The 16,157-nt window shown below is 39.5% G+C and overlaps 1 protein-coding gene and 1 non-coding gene across 4 annotated transcripts; one reads left to right on the forward strand and one right to left on the reverse strand.

Annotated features, from left to right (window-relative positions):
- Positions 1 to 12,595, reverse strand: LOC108424780 (importin subunit alpha-1). 3 transcript variants are annotated; one of them, XM_017693011.2, is made up of 11 exons: positions 12,532 to 12,595; positions 11,441 to 11,520; positions 11,212 to 11,352; positions 9,771 to 9,859; positions 6,401 to 6,669; positions 5,208 to 5,302; positions 4,143 to 4,406; positions 3,820 to 4,053; positions 2,101 to 2,283; positions 1,553 to 1,702; positions 1 to 451 (listed from the first exon to the last, which is right to left on the reverse strand). In XM_017693011.2, exons 2-11 carry the CDS (start codon positions 11,507 to 11,509, stop codon positions 362 to 364), a joined length of 1,584 nt encoding a protein of 527 aa, XP_017548500.1. In that variant the 5' UTR covers positions 11,510 to 11,520; positions 12,532 to 12,595; the 3' UTR covers positions 1 to 361. The 3 variants fall into 3 exon arrangements, with proteins under 3 accessions (XP_017548500.1, XP_017548501.1, XP_017548499.1); XM_017693012.2 differs by having other exon boundaries at positions 12,539 to 12,562; XM_017693010.2 differs by lacking the exon at positions 12,532 to 12,595 and adding an exon at positions 12,350 to 12,463.
- Positions 12,596 to 12,904: 309 nt separating this feature from the next.
- trnar-ccg lies at positions 12,905 to 12,977 on the forward strand. Its single transcript has one exon. It is a non-coding gene; the product is annotated as a tRNA-Arg (tRNA).
- Positions 12,978 to 16,157: the final 3,180 nt, after the last annotated feature.

Raw genomic sequence — 16,157 nt, forward strand, 5'->3', positions numbered from 1 at the left:
TCTGTGGCTAAGCTTTTATTCATGGACTGGGAAGTGAAGATGCTTTGAAACTTTAGCAATGCATAGAAAGCATATCAACATTTTAGAAATTGACTGCTGTCATGAAGAATGTTTTTCAGAAGTTACGCTATGCAGAAAATAAAAACATCACTCCCTTCAAAATCCTTACCAACTAAGACACAAGCGAGCCACAGAATATCTTTCATATTAAACTGTTTATTTACAAGATTCAGAGTAAAACTGCAAAAAAGAGCCTGAGTGTTTATGTACATAGCTGAGATGTCTTTAAAAATCAATATAAAAAAGTAAGACTATTAATAAAATGAGCAGAATGGAAGGAGTGGGGTAGTGGAGGAGTGTCTCAGAAATTGAAAGTGCTTTGGTTCTCTGGAATCTGGAAGGCGTAGCCATCAGTGGTTGCTTCAGGAGCTATAGATTCATCCTCTTCTTCCTGAAAGAATGGTTGGGATAGTGTAGTGGTTAACATCTCTGCCTTCCACACTGTAGACTGGGGTTCAATCCCCACCTGGGCAAACACCCTACACTATACCAATAAGAGTCCTTGGGCAAGACTCCTAATACCGCCTTGGCCTACCTATGTAAAATGATCAAATTGTAAGTCGCTCTGGATAAGAGCATCAGCCAAATGCCGTAAATGTAAACGAAGGAAGAGAGAAGAGTCAGATACAGAGAATGTCAACATACTGCCCATTGCATATATGTATATTCAGGACACACAGGGATAAACTGCTATAGGCTGATTAAGTGGATGTAAATGCACTGGTTTTCGTGACACTATGAAAACAATGAATTTCAAACAGGCTGTTTTCAGTTTAGTTGTTTCCCTATATGGACCAACTGTACTGGGGAGCGAATGATGTTCATGTGTTTTCTTACTCAAAATCGTAGTTTGTGGCAAAATAAAAATCTACAGCTTTGTTACATCATGTTCTTAAATCTAAATACAACAGCATTGAGAAATCACATCATTAAGTGAGAAAAGTATGTAAAAAAGCAAAAACAGCTCCTTTCTGGCACACAATTAATGTGACTTCCCAATCGCAGTGATGGAATTCCCCTGTATTGCACAGTTTAGTATTTTCCCTGCCTTATGCCTCTGAGTGGGAGAGAAATTACCCATCCTTTCCTGCCAGTAAGAGTGCTCCTTATGACGGAAAAAGGCCTCCTTCATGATGATCTGACAAATGCTTGAAACAATTCAGAAATACTAACTCAAGGATTTTTTTTTACATGGGAAATTGCCAGAGGATTTGTATTGGTCCAAAACTGAATGTGTGTATTATTATAATTAACAGTTCTAAAATTGATGCTGTTGAATCGTTTGGGACCTATTCATTCATTCCATTTGTTTATAAATTTACAGTCATTGTTATAATATAGTTGCTATATAAAACAGTGATTGTAGATTAGCAGTCTTGGGCAGAAAAGTTTCTAGCTAAGAATGAGCCATCTGTAGTGCTAATGGAAAGTATTTTAACTGAAACTGAAAACAGCCTTAAATCTCCATCAGACAAAACACACCATCACTCACCTCTCCTGAGAAGTATTTCTCTATCAGACTGAGGGCAGCTTTGTAGATCATTTCATTGTCATGGGCTTGCAATGCCTCGATCCTGTCCAGCCCTCCGCACTCCTCCACCATCAGACAAAGCTTCTCTGTCTCACCCATCTTATCTGCTGCCTGCAGGTCAATACAGCCAATAAATTACCAACAGGCTCGCTTTAACCACAAAAATACAATGCTTAAAATGGAGTGCGGCAAGCTAGAATGGTATATCAAAGATGCTACACAGTCGGCACGAAAAGATTACCTGTAATTAGACAATTAGGCTTACAGGTCAACCTAATTCCATGGCAGTTCAAAGCTTTCAGAGAAAATTCAGGCTTCAAGACAGCAGCTACTTCTGTTTTTAGCAATGTTATGTGCATTGGCTTATTTTTATAAAGCAGTTGGTCATAGAAACCACATGAGCAAGTCAGTTCGAGGTGCGTGTGTAATCATTTAGCAGGTTAGCACAATGCTAATTGGTGGGGTATAAGCTTCCATTACTTGTTAGATACATGAGCCTTGTAGCTTACCATGAAAATATTCAAGACTGCATCCAAGATTACTAAGATGGTCTTGCTGTCCTTGACTGAGAGCAGATTGAGCAGAGGGGGCAGGACACCGCACTGAACCAGATACGCCACCTGCTGGACCGTCCCTCCGCTGGTGTAGTTGGTGATGGCCCAGACAGCCTCCTTCTGGGTCTTATATTCTCCCTGTACAAACAGACAAAGACAGACAGACCTCATAACTGAACCACTGTTGACATTTATTTTACAGTTTTTTTTTAATACAAAGCTTCTACGGTTGTCACTGTGGTCAAAACTCAGAAGAAAAACTGAAATCTTCAGACCAGTATTCTCAGTTCTCGTTCTGAGATACATTTCAGTCAGTGATGTACAAATAATAACTCATAATTACAGATGATATACACATAAGCCAATAAACCCTTTGTCATGGCTGATACTAGAACTAACAACAAATAACTGAATATGTTAATAAATAAAATAATCAAGCCGCCCTTGCCAAACATTGGTCTAGTTTCAAATGCTGGTTGGATGGATGCTGCTGCACATCCTACTGCTTTTGTGTTGTTCCTCATGGTAGCTGCATCATATTCTTTATATGGATCACTAGAATGATATGTATGGAATCAAACCTGGAGAGATCCCTCAGCTAACAATGCTTGAATGATTCTTCACTCAACACAGCCACCTAGCTACAGTACAATTTAGTAAATGCTAAATGTGGGTGGATGATTGGCCAAAATTCTAACTTGGGGTCTCACTAATACTCACTACCACAGTTACCACAGTCACTCCCAGGTGAACACAATTGTAGCTCTGTAATCTGATAAACTGAATAGTTAAACTTCTGCCAGAAATCAAAAGCTTTAAAAAGTTCCTGCGCCACCTGAATCCTGATCAATATTTTAGTATCACTGAGTTTTGCAATTTATTTAATTAATTTAGTGGGTCTGAAAGGGTTTGTGGGTTTCCCTTGTATCTAAAAACAGGTTATTAGGTGTTTGGATAAATTATTAAAATTAAATAAAAACATAAATATTATTGGTGGTTGCAAAATTGGACATCTCAACCCTTACAAAACCTTTGTGCTGCTATATTATTTAAATAACACGATGTTATCATGTGATAAATTATGAATGTACATTAAATTTATATTCAGCATCAGCTTTGAGTCTGCACTGCTGCTTTTTTGTCGTTTGTTTTGATGTAAAGAAATAATAGTGGCAAAACGTTAAGGATGTTTTTTCTTTACACAAAACAAAACCACAACTTTTCATCAGGTTTGGACTAGCGGGCAACGACGACGATGATGATGATGAACTTTTCATCAGACTCAAATCATGCCAAAATATCTCTTCTTGTACGCTCAAACATAAATGCTTGGATTTGGATTGAAAGCTTAAAATCTGGACTTTCCACAGTATTTCTCCTTTGTTTCAATGAACTTAGAGTAAGATATACGCCATATAAAATCATGCCATGTGAAATAACGGTTAAATTCTATAGTACTGCCTACAGCAGTGGGTGCCACCCTAGTCCTGGAGAACCCCCTACCCTGCATATCTTGATATTTTCCCTGGTACACGCACACACCTAATCCAAGTCCTTCCTGAACTAAGTGGGCACGCTACAGCAGGAGGAAACAAAAATGTGCACAGCAGGACCTGGAAAGCAGTGGCCTACATTATTGGTCATAAAAGCCTGAGTGACCTGCTGAATTCTCACCTGCTGCATGACCTCCACCAGCAGGGGCACCAGACCTGCTCCGATCACCTCCTGGATCTGCGAGTCCCTTCCGGCCGTGATGTTGGACAGCGTCCATGCTGCCTCCTTCTGAATGTTGTTTTTGGGGTGGCGCAGCAGCGTGGGAAACAAAGCCAGCGCCCCAGCATTCAGAATCTTCTGCGTCTGTTCATCTGTACCTGTTACAATGTTCCCTACAGCCCGCAGAGCTGGAGTCTAAGGAATTCACAAGAAAGCATTAGCATTAGTTCACTGCACAGAAGGTGTACATGGCATAAAAAGCACTTTCAGCCAGAAGGACTTACTATGATGGTGATGTCTCCGCAGGCGAGCAGCTGCACCAGCCGTGGCACGAGGTTGGCCTGAACCACCACCTCGATGCGCTCGTTTGGACCGTCAGTCAGATACGAAACGGCCCAGCAGGTGTCCGCCAGCACCTCATGATCATCATGGTGAAGGAGCACCAACAGCGCCGGCAGCATCTGCTGCACCGCGGGCAGAGGAGGGGCGGGGTTTTTATTCCGGCAAAGATTAGACAGCGTCCAGGTGACATTCCTCATGTAGGTGGGCTGCACAGAAGGTAAGAGAAGAGTCACGAACAAAAGAGAGTTTGTTGAAGGCTTGGAGTTTAATTGGTCATTCACACACACTTTCATAAGGCAGCAACAAAAGATTATTTCTATAATCGATAAAACAATTTGGTGCCGCCTTCACTCAAAGTTCTGTCTGTACATTTTTGTTCTTTTATGATGCAAAAAACCCTAAAACCTAAAAGAAAAGATTATGTAGGACAGCAAAAAAGTGTTAAAATCTAAGACCTACTGATACATTTGAATGATAATGGAAACGAGAAACAGTGATCAGAGAAACATGCAGTAGCCCACATACTGTAAAAATATAAGAAAATGTATGCATTTATGTAGACAGATTTACTGTCAATACAATCCTATTGAAAGTAATAATAAAACAATAACTGTATGTTCTTTATTACTTTATACTTAGGTCTAGTTTATTTATAAATGACACCAAAAAACAAACAGGTCTTGGATTTTTCTTTAAATGTACTGTTTTTAACTGAAGCACTTTACATAAGATACTCAAACACCCTATGTACCCCACAGGAAGAACTACACAGTTAACTAAGAACTACACAGTTAATCTGCTATGACAATGAACATATGCAGTATGCAAATCCAGTTTTCTTTGGAAACAAAGCAAGACACTCATCATGAAGCCAAAAGCATGTACACCTGTCTGGAACACAGGCTATGACTATCACATCATCCAAACTACATATCAGGCAGTCCTAAGATCAAAACTAAACAGACTATTTTAAGCAAGTTTTCTGTCGCCATGAGAGAAACACTTACAGCATACATGGACAGGTCCGGAACAGACAGCAATGTGAGCAGCGGGTCGATGACTCCGTGTTTGATGACTTTGTCCCTGTATGTGGAACCATCACCTTTACAGAACAAAAGCACAATGAGCTCTCAAATTCCAAAGCCCAGCTGTAGCACAAGCAAAAGCAATGGAGGGTATGGCATTAGGAAATATACTATGAGACCATCAATATATTGGACAGTATCTGCCCTCACAGCAGGCTTGGGCGAGCGCATAACACTGTATCTGTGAGTGTCCTTCATCAAGACTCCTAGTGCTACATTTGCCAAACTCTACAATATGGTTAAACTATAACACTGTCCACCAACTTTACTGTTTATCCTTTCCTGTTGGTGAAAAAAATGCATCTATGACTGATGCATCACTCTGCAGGTGGTGATTCAACTGCAAAGACTTCAGAATTTTTAAATCAAACATTTTATTAAATGTGCACTCAATATTTGGCCTAAATGAAATTCCTGGGCTATTTTTAAATGTAAAAACTTGAAGCTAGCTAGTTTACTGTTTTTCAGTAGTGGACTATAACTAAGGACATAAGGACATTCCACGCTTTATTTAAAGCTTGTACACAGACAAACACATACTGATGTGGTGAGCACCCGATACTATATGGTGAGCACCAGATACTATCAGGTGCTCACCACATAGTATCACATTGGGTGAAAGAAAGAAAAAATAAATAAAATAAAAACACCATGCCCCTTTCACAAAAAAAAAAAAAAAAAAAAAAAAAAAAAATGTACCCCACATCCCTTCAGGGGTTCTGTAGTATGACTTTTTTTGGGGTTAAAAATATTTCAGGACCCCCTCTCAAGGTGCCCTCCTCCAACACCTCACCCCACAAGTCCTGACCCCCAGGTTAAAATCCTCTGGCCTCAGATGAGGAAACTGGATCCACCCGCTGTAAATCAAAATGCAACTGGTTGATTCCACCGTCAGTTCCTTATTATGTTGGTGGTTAAACTGACAAATCAGGCCTTCAGTTCAGCTCCTAAAGTCTTAACTAATGGGAGACTTCACTTTGGCTGTATTTACCCAAATACCAGAGAGAAAAAATTCTGGTTGGATCATTTTCTGATGGGTATTTAAAAAATGTGACCCTTTTATTTCCATAAAAAATGAAATGAAGAGTTTTGCTAAAATACTTTGCAAAACTCACCTGCGATATTCCCCAGCGCCCAGATGGCTTGTTCGCTGACATGTGGATGAGGAGAGGCGACAAGGCTGATGAAAGCTGGGATGGCTCCTGCCTCCACCACAGCTCTGGTCTGTTCAGAGGTTCCCGAGGCAATGTTGGTCAGGGCCCAGGCGGCCTCGAACTGGATCGGTGGACATTCAGACAATGCCAGGAAGCCCACAAGCTTGGAGATGAGACCAGCATCCACAATAGAGTCGATAGGGGGGTGCTTTTCTCTGGACAGCAACTTTCTATTCGTGTTGGTTAAAAAAAACATGGTTAAGCATATAAACTAGTGCTGTAAAGCACACGGTTTAGCTCTTAAATGAAAAAAAGCTCTCATCCATATCATAAATAAGGGACACTGCTGTCAACCACACAAATGATGCTAGTTCTGATTGTGAAATGTTTAATCCAATATAACTGGCTATAAGAATATTCAATAAAATTGCTTTTTCTGCACAAAATAATTTTTTAAAAAGCCTGCAAAGTTGGTTTTATTGTCTATATTTCATCACCAAAATAATCTCCGAATCTAATACAGTAAAAGAATCATCAAATTTCCAGAGGTCAAAGATCAGCACAATGAATATTTTGAGTTTACTTGACGAATGCTAATCACAGAAACTGTTTCCATATTTGGAAATGTGTTAAATCGGTCTTCCGTGTTGCTGAACATGCAAACTCTATAACTGTACTGATATTCAGATTAAAAAAAAAACAAACTACATGCTTTACAAGCTGGTTTCACTTTTCCCTGATACAAATCATTCCTCATCAGGCCAGTTTCAGGTTCACAGGAGAAACATTTTCAGACGTAGCACTGATGACGTCCACTGGCTGCTTTTTACAGCAAGCTGCCATAAAACACAGCACAAGCCTGTCCATCTGAGAAAGTGGGCAGTCAGACCTGATCACATTCTCCACTCTGAGTATAGTACACTTTTATATTCTGCATTACTTTACATAGTATTGTCCAAAATACTGAACGTGCAGTTATCATCTCTGCAGTCCGTGGAAAACCTTTTTTTTTTTTACCATTTTATTTCTTAATACCATTTAAAAACACTGCCTTTTACATGCAAACATTTCACAATAACTAGAACCAACAGACAAATAGAGATGTATGAAGAAAGATGCAGCATTGCACACTGATTATATTACACATGGGAATGGTGATGAATTAACAATATAAACAACATTACATTATAAATAGAAAAGCACAAAAAAATCTTTACACTAGAGAGATAATTGACACATTCACATGGGCTACTGACTATGTTGCACACAGGAAATGGTGATGAATTCACAGTTTTTGGCCTTCCCAGCAGAGGTGGACAAAGGGCAAAAATCCTGCACTTCTGTTAAAGTAGAAGCACAAATGATAGGTCACTGTCCACTACTGCTCAAGAGTTTGTAATCTCATCATATTAACAACCACTGTTATTTTATTCAATATTATACAACAGTTAGTTCCACGCAAACTGATTGGTTTAGAGGCGTTCTAACCGAGCTGTTATTTTGCCAAAACATCACAGGCTTTTCACAAACACTGTATCACTCCGCTGAGACCTCGTTGCTAAGCAACGACTTTGACAGCTGTAGGAGACGTTCAGGCCATTTGAACATTTTCATTTCTTACTTTGCCACAAACAGAAAATGGACATTTTTAAGATCACATTTGACCGACAGCCGATTTGGTCAGACCCTGAAGATGAGATTACACTAAATTCCCCAAACGGTCAGTTTGTCTGTGTGGAGCTGGAGAACGAACTGCTGGCTGTGTAGCGAGTGGGCGGAGCTCTTTACTCTGACATCGCAACAAGCTGCTTGTTAAGGAACTGTAACTTGGTGGAGGGAATTGCTAATAGTAACACACATTTAATGACATGTTCACAGCCAATTTATTAATTTATTACTTTATTTATTTAACCATTGTAAAAAAGCAGTAGAACACTCGAGGCTGTGTGTTACCGCTATAACATCACGGCTGTGATGATCTACAGCCATGATGTTATAATCACTCCCTCTCATGTTCTAGTGCTTAAGTAAAGACTACAGTGGAGATTGAAAAACTATATGCTAGACACTATCGTGTATGTTAAGATCTTTTATTCAATGTTTCTGTTTTCTTTTAAATGATATCTGCCTTCAGATATGATCACTTTTTAAATATATGGTATTCTGGATATTTCCTTAATTATAACCTAAATCTAAATGTTATATAACTTTCTGAATGATTACAGAATCCTCCACAGCTCTGATTATCATTCTCAACACATCTTACTTCTCTTTATACAAACTATTTGAAGCCTATGAAGCTGTGGGGTAGTGGCATCATATTATTATCATTTTATATATGCATCTTCAACAAACTCTTCAAACTATCCTTCGCCAAGTGTGCCTACATGCATCTTCTGAGGTTTTTATATGCAATGCTGATGATGGTAAAATAGCAGTAAATCCTAAAAAGACATTTTCTTTGGGGAACATTTTGCTTTACACCCTGCATGTACCAATTCATTATGAACAGACTTAAAAACATTTTTGGTTAAAACTTTATTGCAAAACTATTGTAAAACAATGTCTCAGTGTATTCATAACCATTGCCTGTAATGACTTTCTGTGATTGAGACGTTAGAGGAGGACATCTGACTCCCATCCTTACCACTGTGAACAATTTTGACAAGTTTTCACACCTCAGAGACATTTGATCTGTTCAGTTTTGGTATCACAACTTACTGAGCGCTCTAAAGAACTGTGCATCACAAACCTACATCCTGCTGTCATCACCCATGTGAGCTGTGTATCCCCAGGGTAGCCTTTTTCCAGTTTAGTGGAGAAAAAGGAATATCCTCTCTCATCTTATCACAAAATAAGAAATAAGTTTCGGCATTTTTTTTCAAGTTGACATTTGATTTATTCGTCGGACGAAATTGCAAATAAACCATGGCTCAGTTTGATCCAGACCGAGACCACCTCTTTCGGTCTGACCAAATTTCGGCCCCTTGGTGCACACCGTGGTCCAAGGCACCTTTCCCACTTGCTATTTTGGTTCAGACCAAACTGAAAACTCTGAAGGTCTGGACCAAAAAGCACCCTTAGCCTTTATAAAATGGTCCATTTTACATCAAATCACTCTAAATGACTTTGTTTGTATCTTAACTCTGTAAAACTCTGTGTCATTAAGCATCAACAGTATCGTGAGCTATTACAGTTACTATTCTACACTAATCTGATCAACAGTTTCTATTAAGGAAACGCTCAGCAGCAGCTCAAAGTTTACAGTAGCAGGAGGGCGGCTGAAAGAGCTAACACACAGTAATGGGCTTACAGGTGCCCTGTCTCTTACCTTGCCGCCTGCGTGGCCTGCAGCTGATGATCCAGGCTTTGGCTATATACACCGCTTACAATCTCCTCCACGCTCCAGTGCTGAGAGGACTGCAGGAACAGGAAAGAATCAATGCAAAAATAAGCAGTCAAAACTGACCACAAACACAATGCGACATCTGACAACTTTAAATATGAGGTGAGGAACATCTTGAAGTGTAAAATCCTCTGAATACTTACTGAAACACATTCAAGGTACACTGACGCATACAAACGTAGTACCTTTATATGTTATATATCCAAAATGATATATTTCTTTTGTGTACATCTCCTCATGTAGCGTTTCTTCTGCAATGAAGGGTATTAATAGAGAGTTTGCCCCCTTTTGCTGCAGTTACAGCTTCAACTCTTCTGGGAAGGCTTTACTCTAGATGTTGGAACATTGCTATGAGGATTGGATTGAACATTAGTAAGGTCAGGTACTGATGTTGGATGATAAGTTCTGGACACTCCAGCTCATCCCCAAGGCATTGGATGGAGCTGTTACTTCAAAGAACGCAGTTCCACTGCTTCACAACCCAAGGCAGGGGGCTTTATACCCCTCTAGCCCACGCTAACATGAACACCAGAGAAATTGCTGTGCTTTCTCTCATACCGCCTGAGAAGCTGCCAAACTCTTTTAGCTGCATCAGACCTTGTGCGCTAAGCAAGTTGTGGACCAGCTGGTATTGAAGCGTGAACGACTAATATTTTCCAAATTCCAGCCGTGTCTGACGATCAGAAACGTGAATGTATGGAACGCATGCATGAAACAGATGACAAGAAATTGAAGTTGGCTTCTTATTCAAAATTCACATCCCACCTTAAGTTGTGCAGCAGTTACAATCAGGTGTCTGTCCAGGTACCAGCATTAATCTGCTGTTCCATTTAAGGTGGAACAGAAAACTAAAATAAAAAGCTACCAAATAAGAAGCAAGCCTGTAACTGCATTTATCAACATTGGTGGTGGTTCTGTGGGACTAGTGTAAGAAAGCAATACAGTCATAGGTCTAAACAAGCCACTGTTAACTTAGTTTAAACAGTTTACTTCAGCATCCTAAATAGTTTATATGCATACTCACTATAGGTCCCATTTCTCTCCTTTTGCAAGGACTCCGAGCTCTCTCTCACCACTGACTGCAGATGCGCCGATTCAACATGCTCAATCAGCCAAAACGGAGCTGACGAGTCAACTAGAGCCAACAACGCAAGACAAACTGCACAAACTACCAGGGAAGGTTGGCCACTGACGCTTGCCTAATGGCATCCGACAGTCGTCTTGATGCCTCAGGAGCCTTAGGCTTATGTGCAGCTGCACCAGAGTGCCCCATTCCATTGCCATTGCTTTTAACGGTGTGTGCAGGCAATGGCTACTGAATTTACTATCAGAGGACCTATTTGGACAGTAAATCCTACACCTTTACCTGTGCATTCTGATTCTGATCCTGAAGAGGTGAAGAGGGGCCATCAGGGAAGCAGCTGACATTTCTCCGTTTTAAAATCTGTTCATCTTTCTTGGCTTTTCTGAGTTCAACGTTGACCTCTATTCTCCTTCTCCTTAATTCCTAAAAAAACAGGAACAGGAAAGTTCAGTGAGTGGATCTGACCAAACACATGACAGATTAAATGTACTAAGATGAGCCCTCCACTTACGTTTGCATCTTTTCCCTTATTTTTGAACTGGGTTAAACGGGCGACGCTGTCGTTTGAGCCAGAAGACATTTTCTGTATATCTGGAGAAGATGAACATTGTTTATTTGTTTTCACCCAATGTCACTCTGCCATGTAGAGGTGGGCAATAAAGCCAAATGTAACACAACAATGCTTCAGGAAGTTTGTTTACGACACACGATGTGCCTCAATATTTATTTTCTCGGACTTTTGACAAGTTAGAGCAGACAAAGTACTAACATACATTTAAAAATACTGTGAAAACCCATGTATCCAACTACTTGTATTCAACCTTTCACACACTGTGCTGCACTAAATCAAAATGAACAAGACTGGATATGTTCAGAAAAACAATGTGATATAATTTATCATGATGACGATAAACACTGATACACTGCCCGGCTCTCCTGCCATAATACTCAACAAATAGAACACACGACATAGTCATTTACTCACTGTAACAGATACACACCAACTGGCATAAGAAGAAAATCACAGGCCACAATTTAGAATAAACAGCTCGGAAATAAATAAAGTAAGAACACATAGTAAAAATGGAAGTATCTCTGCATTTACGTAGCTAGTTACTGAACTATTACTGCGGCATTAGTGGATTTTATAGGCTTAAGAACAGGGTTTACAACAAGGCTGAATATCGAATTTCCCGTTCCACCTTAAATTAAGTTCACTGCCGCACCATTTAAGGTGGAACGGCAAAAAATTCGAGCAAGAAGCTGGCGAACAGGCTGACTTTGGCTTCGGGGATTTAAAGTCGTAAATGAACACAAACAGAGTTTTAAATATTTAAACCCTCCCTTTTTGTAGTAAAATCGCTCCGCCACATCTGCTGACAGACGTGAACAGAAGTCTGTTCTCGTTACATAAACCCACTCAGATTTCCGGCCATGTGGTCTGAAGAAACTTGAAAGCTGATTAAATCTTAAATGCAGACCATCACGAAGAAAGCATGCACTTCAAAAAAGCCCAAATCACTGCCACACAAACAGACTACTCTAAGGTATCTCCTCATTTCTTAAAAGTACATATTTCGTTGCTACGGCCGGCGTGCTTACCGCTTACCAGTTCCTTGTGTCTGGATTGCAGTGTGACGCAGGAACAAGAACGGCCCACGTAGGGTTAACCCTCGACCGTGATTGGTCAAATGCGAGAAAGCCGGCATCTTATTGGCTTCTTCCATCACCGTAGAGAAAAACAACGCAACGTCGTTACCGTGGGAACAGCCGTGTTGTCGCGAGAATTTATACGACTGGATATAAAGTCGATTTCCACGAAATTACAGACGTTTTCGGTGCTTCCGACGTTTAATTCCGTGTGCCTGCGCACAACTGTGCTTTATAACGTTCACTTTACAATCAAAAACGTTCGCTGGAAGTCGCGTATCCGCTATTGTTCAAAAAGCTTTGTTTCTCCTCTGAGGAGCGTGTTGACCCAGTGGCCTAATGGATAAGGCATCAGCCTCCGGAGCTGGGGATTGTGGGTTCGAGTCCCATCTGGGTCGACGAAAACCATCACTTTTAACCCGATTACAGAGATTTAACTGACTAGATACAGTCATCGTACACAGGCAATGCATGAGGACAAACGAGGAGAGTCCTTCTCAAGAACACCGTATGTTTATTGTAAGAGTAACCCATATTTGTACACTGTACAAAATAATGTGACTCAAACTTCTTAGTCGAGACAAAAGTTGTGCCCTAGAGATGCTACTCTAAGTACTCTAAGTATTATATAGTATGTATTAAACATGTACGGAAAACAAATGTGAGTAGCTTCAGCTGTTTCCAAGTCAAGTACTCTAAGGTACAACGCTAGCTATCTTACCTTAAATGAAGACTAAATGAACACCGAACACCCTTTACAGTACGATCAAGGGCCTCGATCTATGGCCTGTCCCCAACATTACACGGCCTGCATTAGAGTGGTGTACACTTACAGAGTGCACAACAGCAAAGTGATAAGGCTTTCCAATAATGTGGCCACTGAATGTAAGCACCGAACACAGCATAAAAGACCTGAGAAATAGGAGTGAAGACCAAGAATTCGAGATCATTTAACTGTAGCCTAAGATACTGACCCTGACGCACAGTCTGATGCAACATTTTGAATATCCCCGGTCAACATATCCTCTGCAGGGAACAAACTTATATAGCATCACGGTCCAAAGAGAAACATTTACTTCCATTTTTGTCTATTTTATTTTTCTAAATTTCAGCAGATCTGCTCAGCAGATCCTCTTACACTGTGTGAACATTTCACAATGAATGGACAGAATGGCTCCAAAATGACTTTCGTTAACGTACGTTAAAAGTAAAGAACATATTTGCCCTCTCCTGAAAGGCCACTATTTTGGAGATACTTGTTTCTCATTGGACACCTATAATATATTTCATAAATATATGCAAATGTACGTGTATAAAATATTAATATTTTACATAGATTTATATCTCACATTGTGTATATGTACATAACGCTTATTGCACACCTTATTGTTGATTAGAGCGTCTGATTTGAGTTGACAGAGAGGCTTTCAGAAGTAAAAATGGGGAGGGGTTCACCACTCTGTGAAAGACTGCATGAGCAAACTGTGCAACAATTCAAGAATAACGTTCCTCAATGTAAAATAGCAAAGAACTTTTGCTTTTCATCATCTTCGGTACATGATATCATTTAATGATTCAGAGAATCTGGAGAAATCTCTGTATGAAAGGAACAAGGCCAAAAACCAATATTAGCTGGCCGTGATCTTTGAGACCTCAGACAGCACTGCATTAATAACAGACATGATTCTGTAGTGGAAATCACTGCATGGGCTCAGAAACACTTCTAAAAACCACTGTCTGTGAAAACAGTTCATCACTGCATCCACAAATGCAAGTTAAAACTCTAAAACACAGAGAAGAAACCAAATATGAACAGGATCCAGAAATGCTGCCACCTTCTCTGGGCCTGAGCTCATTTAAAATGGACCGAAGGAAAGTAGAAAAATGTCCTGTGGTTCGACGAATCAACATTTGAAATTATTTTCGAAAAAATCTTGGACACTGTGTCCTCCAGGCTAAAGACCACTCAGCTTGTCATCAGTGCACAGTTCAAAAGCCAGTAATGCTGAGCAATATATACATGTTTGGGCAACATATGCTGCTATTCAGACAATGTTTTTTTCAGAAAAGGCTTTGATTATTTCAGCAAGACAATGTCATACCACATTTTGCATGTATTACAACAGCAGTGCTCCTTATTAAAAGAGTCCAGGCACTAAACTGCCCTGCCTGCAGTCCAGACCTGTCACCCACTGATAACAATTGCTGCATTATGAAATGAAAAACATGATAAGGGGATTCTGAACAGTTGAGCAGCTGAAATCCTGTATCAAATAAGAATGGGAAAAATTTCACTTTCAAAACTACAGCAGTGTCTCCTCAGTTCCTAAACGCTTACAGAGTGCTGTTAAAAGAAGAGATGATGAAACACAGTAGTAAACATTCCCCTGTCCCAACTTTTTTGGAATGTATTGCTGGCATCAAATTCAAAATATGCATATAATTTTCAAAAAACAGCAAAATCTCTTGGTTTCAACAATTGATGTGTTGTCTTTGTACTATTTTCAATGAAATACAGGGTTTAACTCATTTGCACATTGTTGTATTTTGTTTTAATTTACATTTTGCACAGCTTCCCAACTTTTTTGGAAATGGGGTTATAATGCAGTACATAGTAATACAGTTTAACATTTCTGATCATCTTGTATTTATCAAAAAAAGATTTCCATTCACATTCATTCGATTCAACTCTTTGATTTTCTGAATAGTCAAGTCCTCCCAGGATGCTGTATAATAAAGCATTTTTAAAAAGACCTTATAGCAGTGTAATAAAGGTGTAATAATATCAAACAAGCTAAATAAAGACAAATAAAAGCTAAAATAGTAAGATAGACAGACTAAATAAGTTAAAATTAGAATAAAATACAGTAAAATAAGTCAGGAGTGAGTTACTGGTTTAATAGTTCATTAGAAAGCTAAAGGGGAATTCCACTGATTTTTCAAAATTTCAACATATTTGAAGTATCGAGATGCAAACATGTAAAGTCATTCAGAGTGGTTTGATGTGAAATGGTGGATTGTAGAGACTCAGATTTCTTTACAGTGGTGGTGATACTCGACAACAACACAAATATAGTCATTTTATCTACTGTCCAAAACCACCAGTGATCCTTTTCAGCTTTCAAATGAATTGTTGATGTCGGCAAAGTATATACCAGAAAAATGAAGTTTTCTTTGGGGGCTATTTTTGCCATGAATGGATTTAAAAAACATGTTCTACACCGAAATCTTCTCAAAACTATAATAAAACAACAGCTCAGGCACCTTTACGCAAGCTTTTAGAGGCATTAAACTCTTCAGACGTCTGGTTCCTATCACCACCACTGGGTCTACATCTCAAGCAATTTATTATGCAGAAATTTTAGGACATTAGTGGAATTCCCCTTTCATGTTAACCTGAGCAGCGGCTCTCTCTATTTCTTTCTTTCTCATGTCCACTAGGGGGCAGTGAATAAATAGGAGTCCATGTAGTTCAGTGCTCACATACACTCACGGCCACTTTATTAGGAACACCTGTTCAGTTGTTTGTTAACACAAATAGCTAAACAGCCAATCAAATGGCCACAACTCACTGCATT

The sequence above is a fragment of the Pygocentrus nattereri genome, chromosome 30, assembly GCF_015220715.1.
Source record: "Pygocentrus nattereri isolate fPygNat1 chromosome 30, fPygNat1.pri, whole genome shotgun sequence".
In the NCBI taxonomy this organism is placed as follows: domain Eukaryota; kingdom Metazoa; phylum Chordata; class Actinopteri; order Characiformes; family Serrasalmidae; genus Pygocentrus; species Pygocentrus nattereri.

Bases quoted from the DNA above. Each gene is read 5' to 3' on its own strand.
- LOC108424780 (XM_017693010.2), bottom strand. The intron at 9,860-11,211 runs GTAAAGGTGTAG...CTGTTCCTGCAG, and splicing joins ATCAGAATCAGAATGCACAG to TCCTCTCAGCACTGGAGCGT. The intron at 1,703-2,100 runs GTAAGCTACAAG...ATTGACCTGCAG, and splicing joins CAGTCTTGAATATTTTCATG to GCAGCAGATAAGATGGGTGA.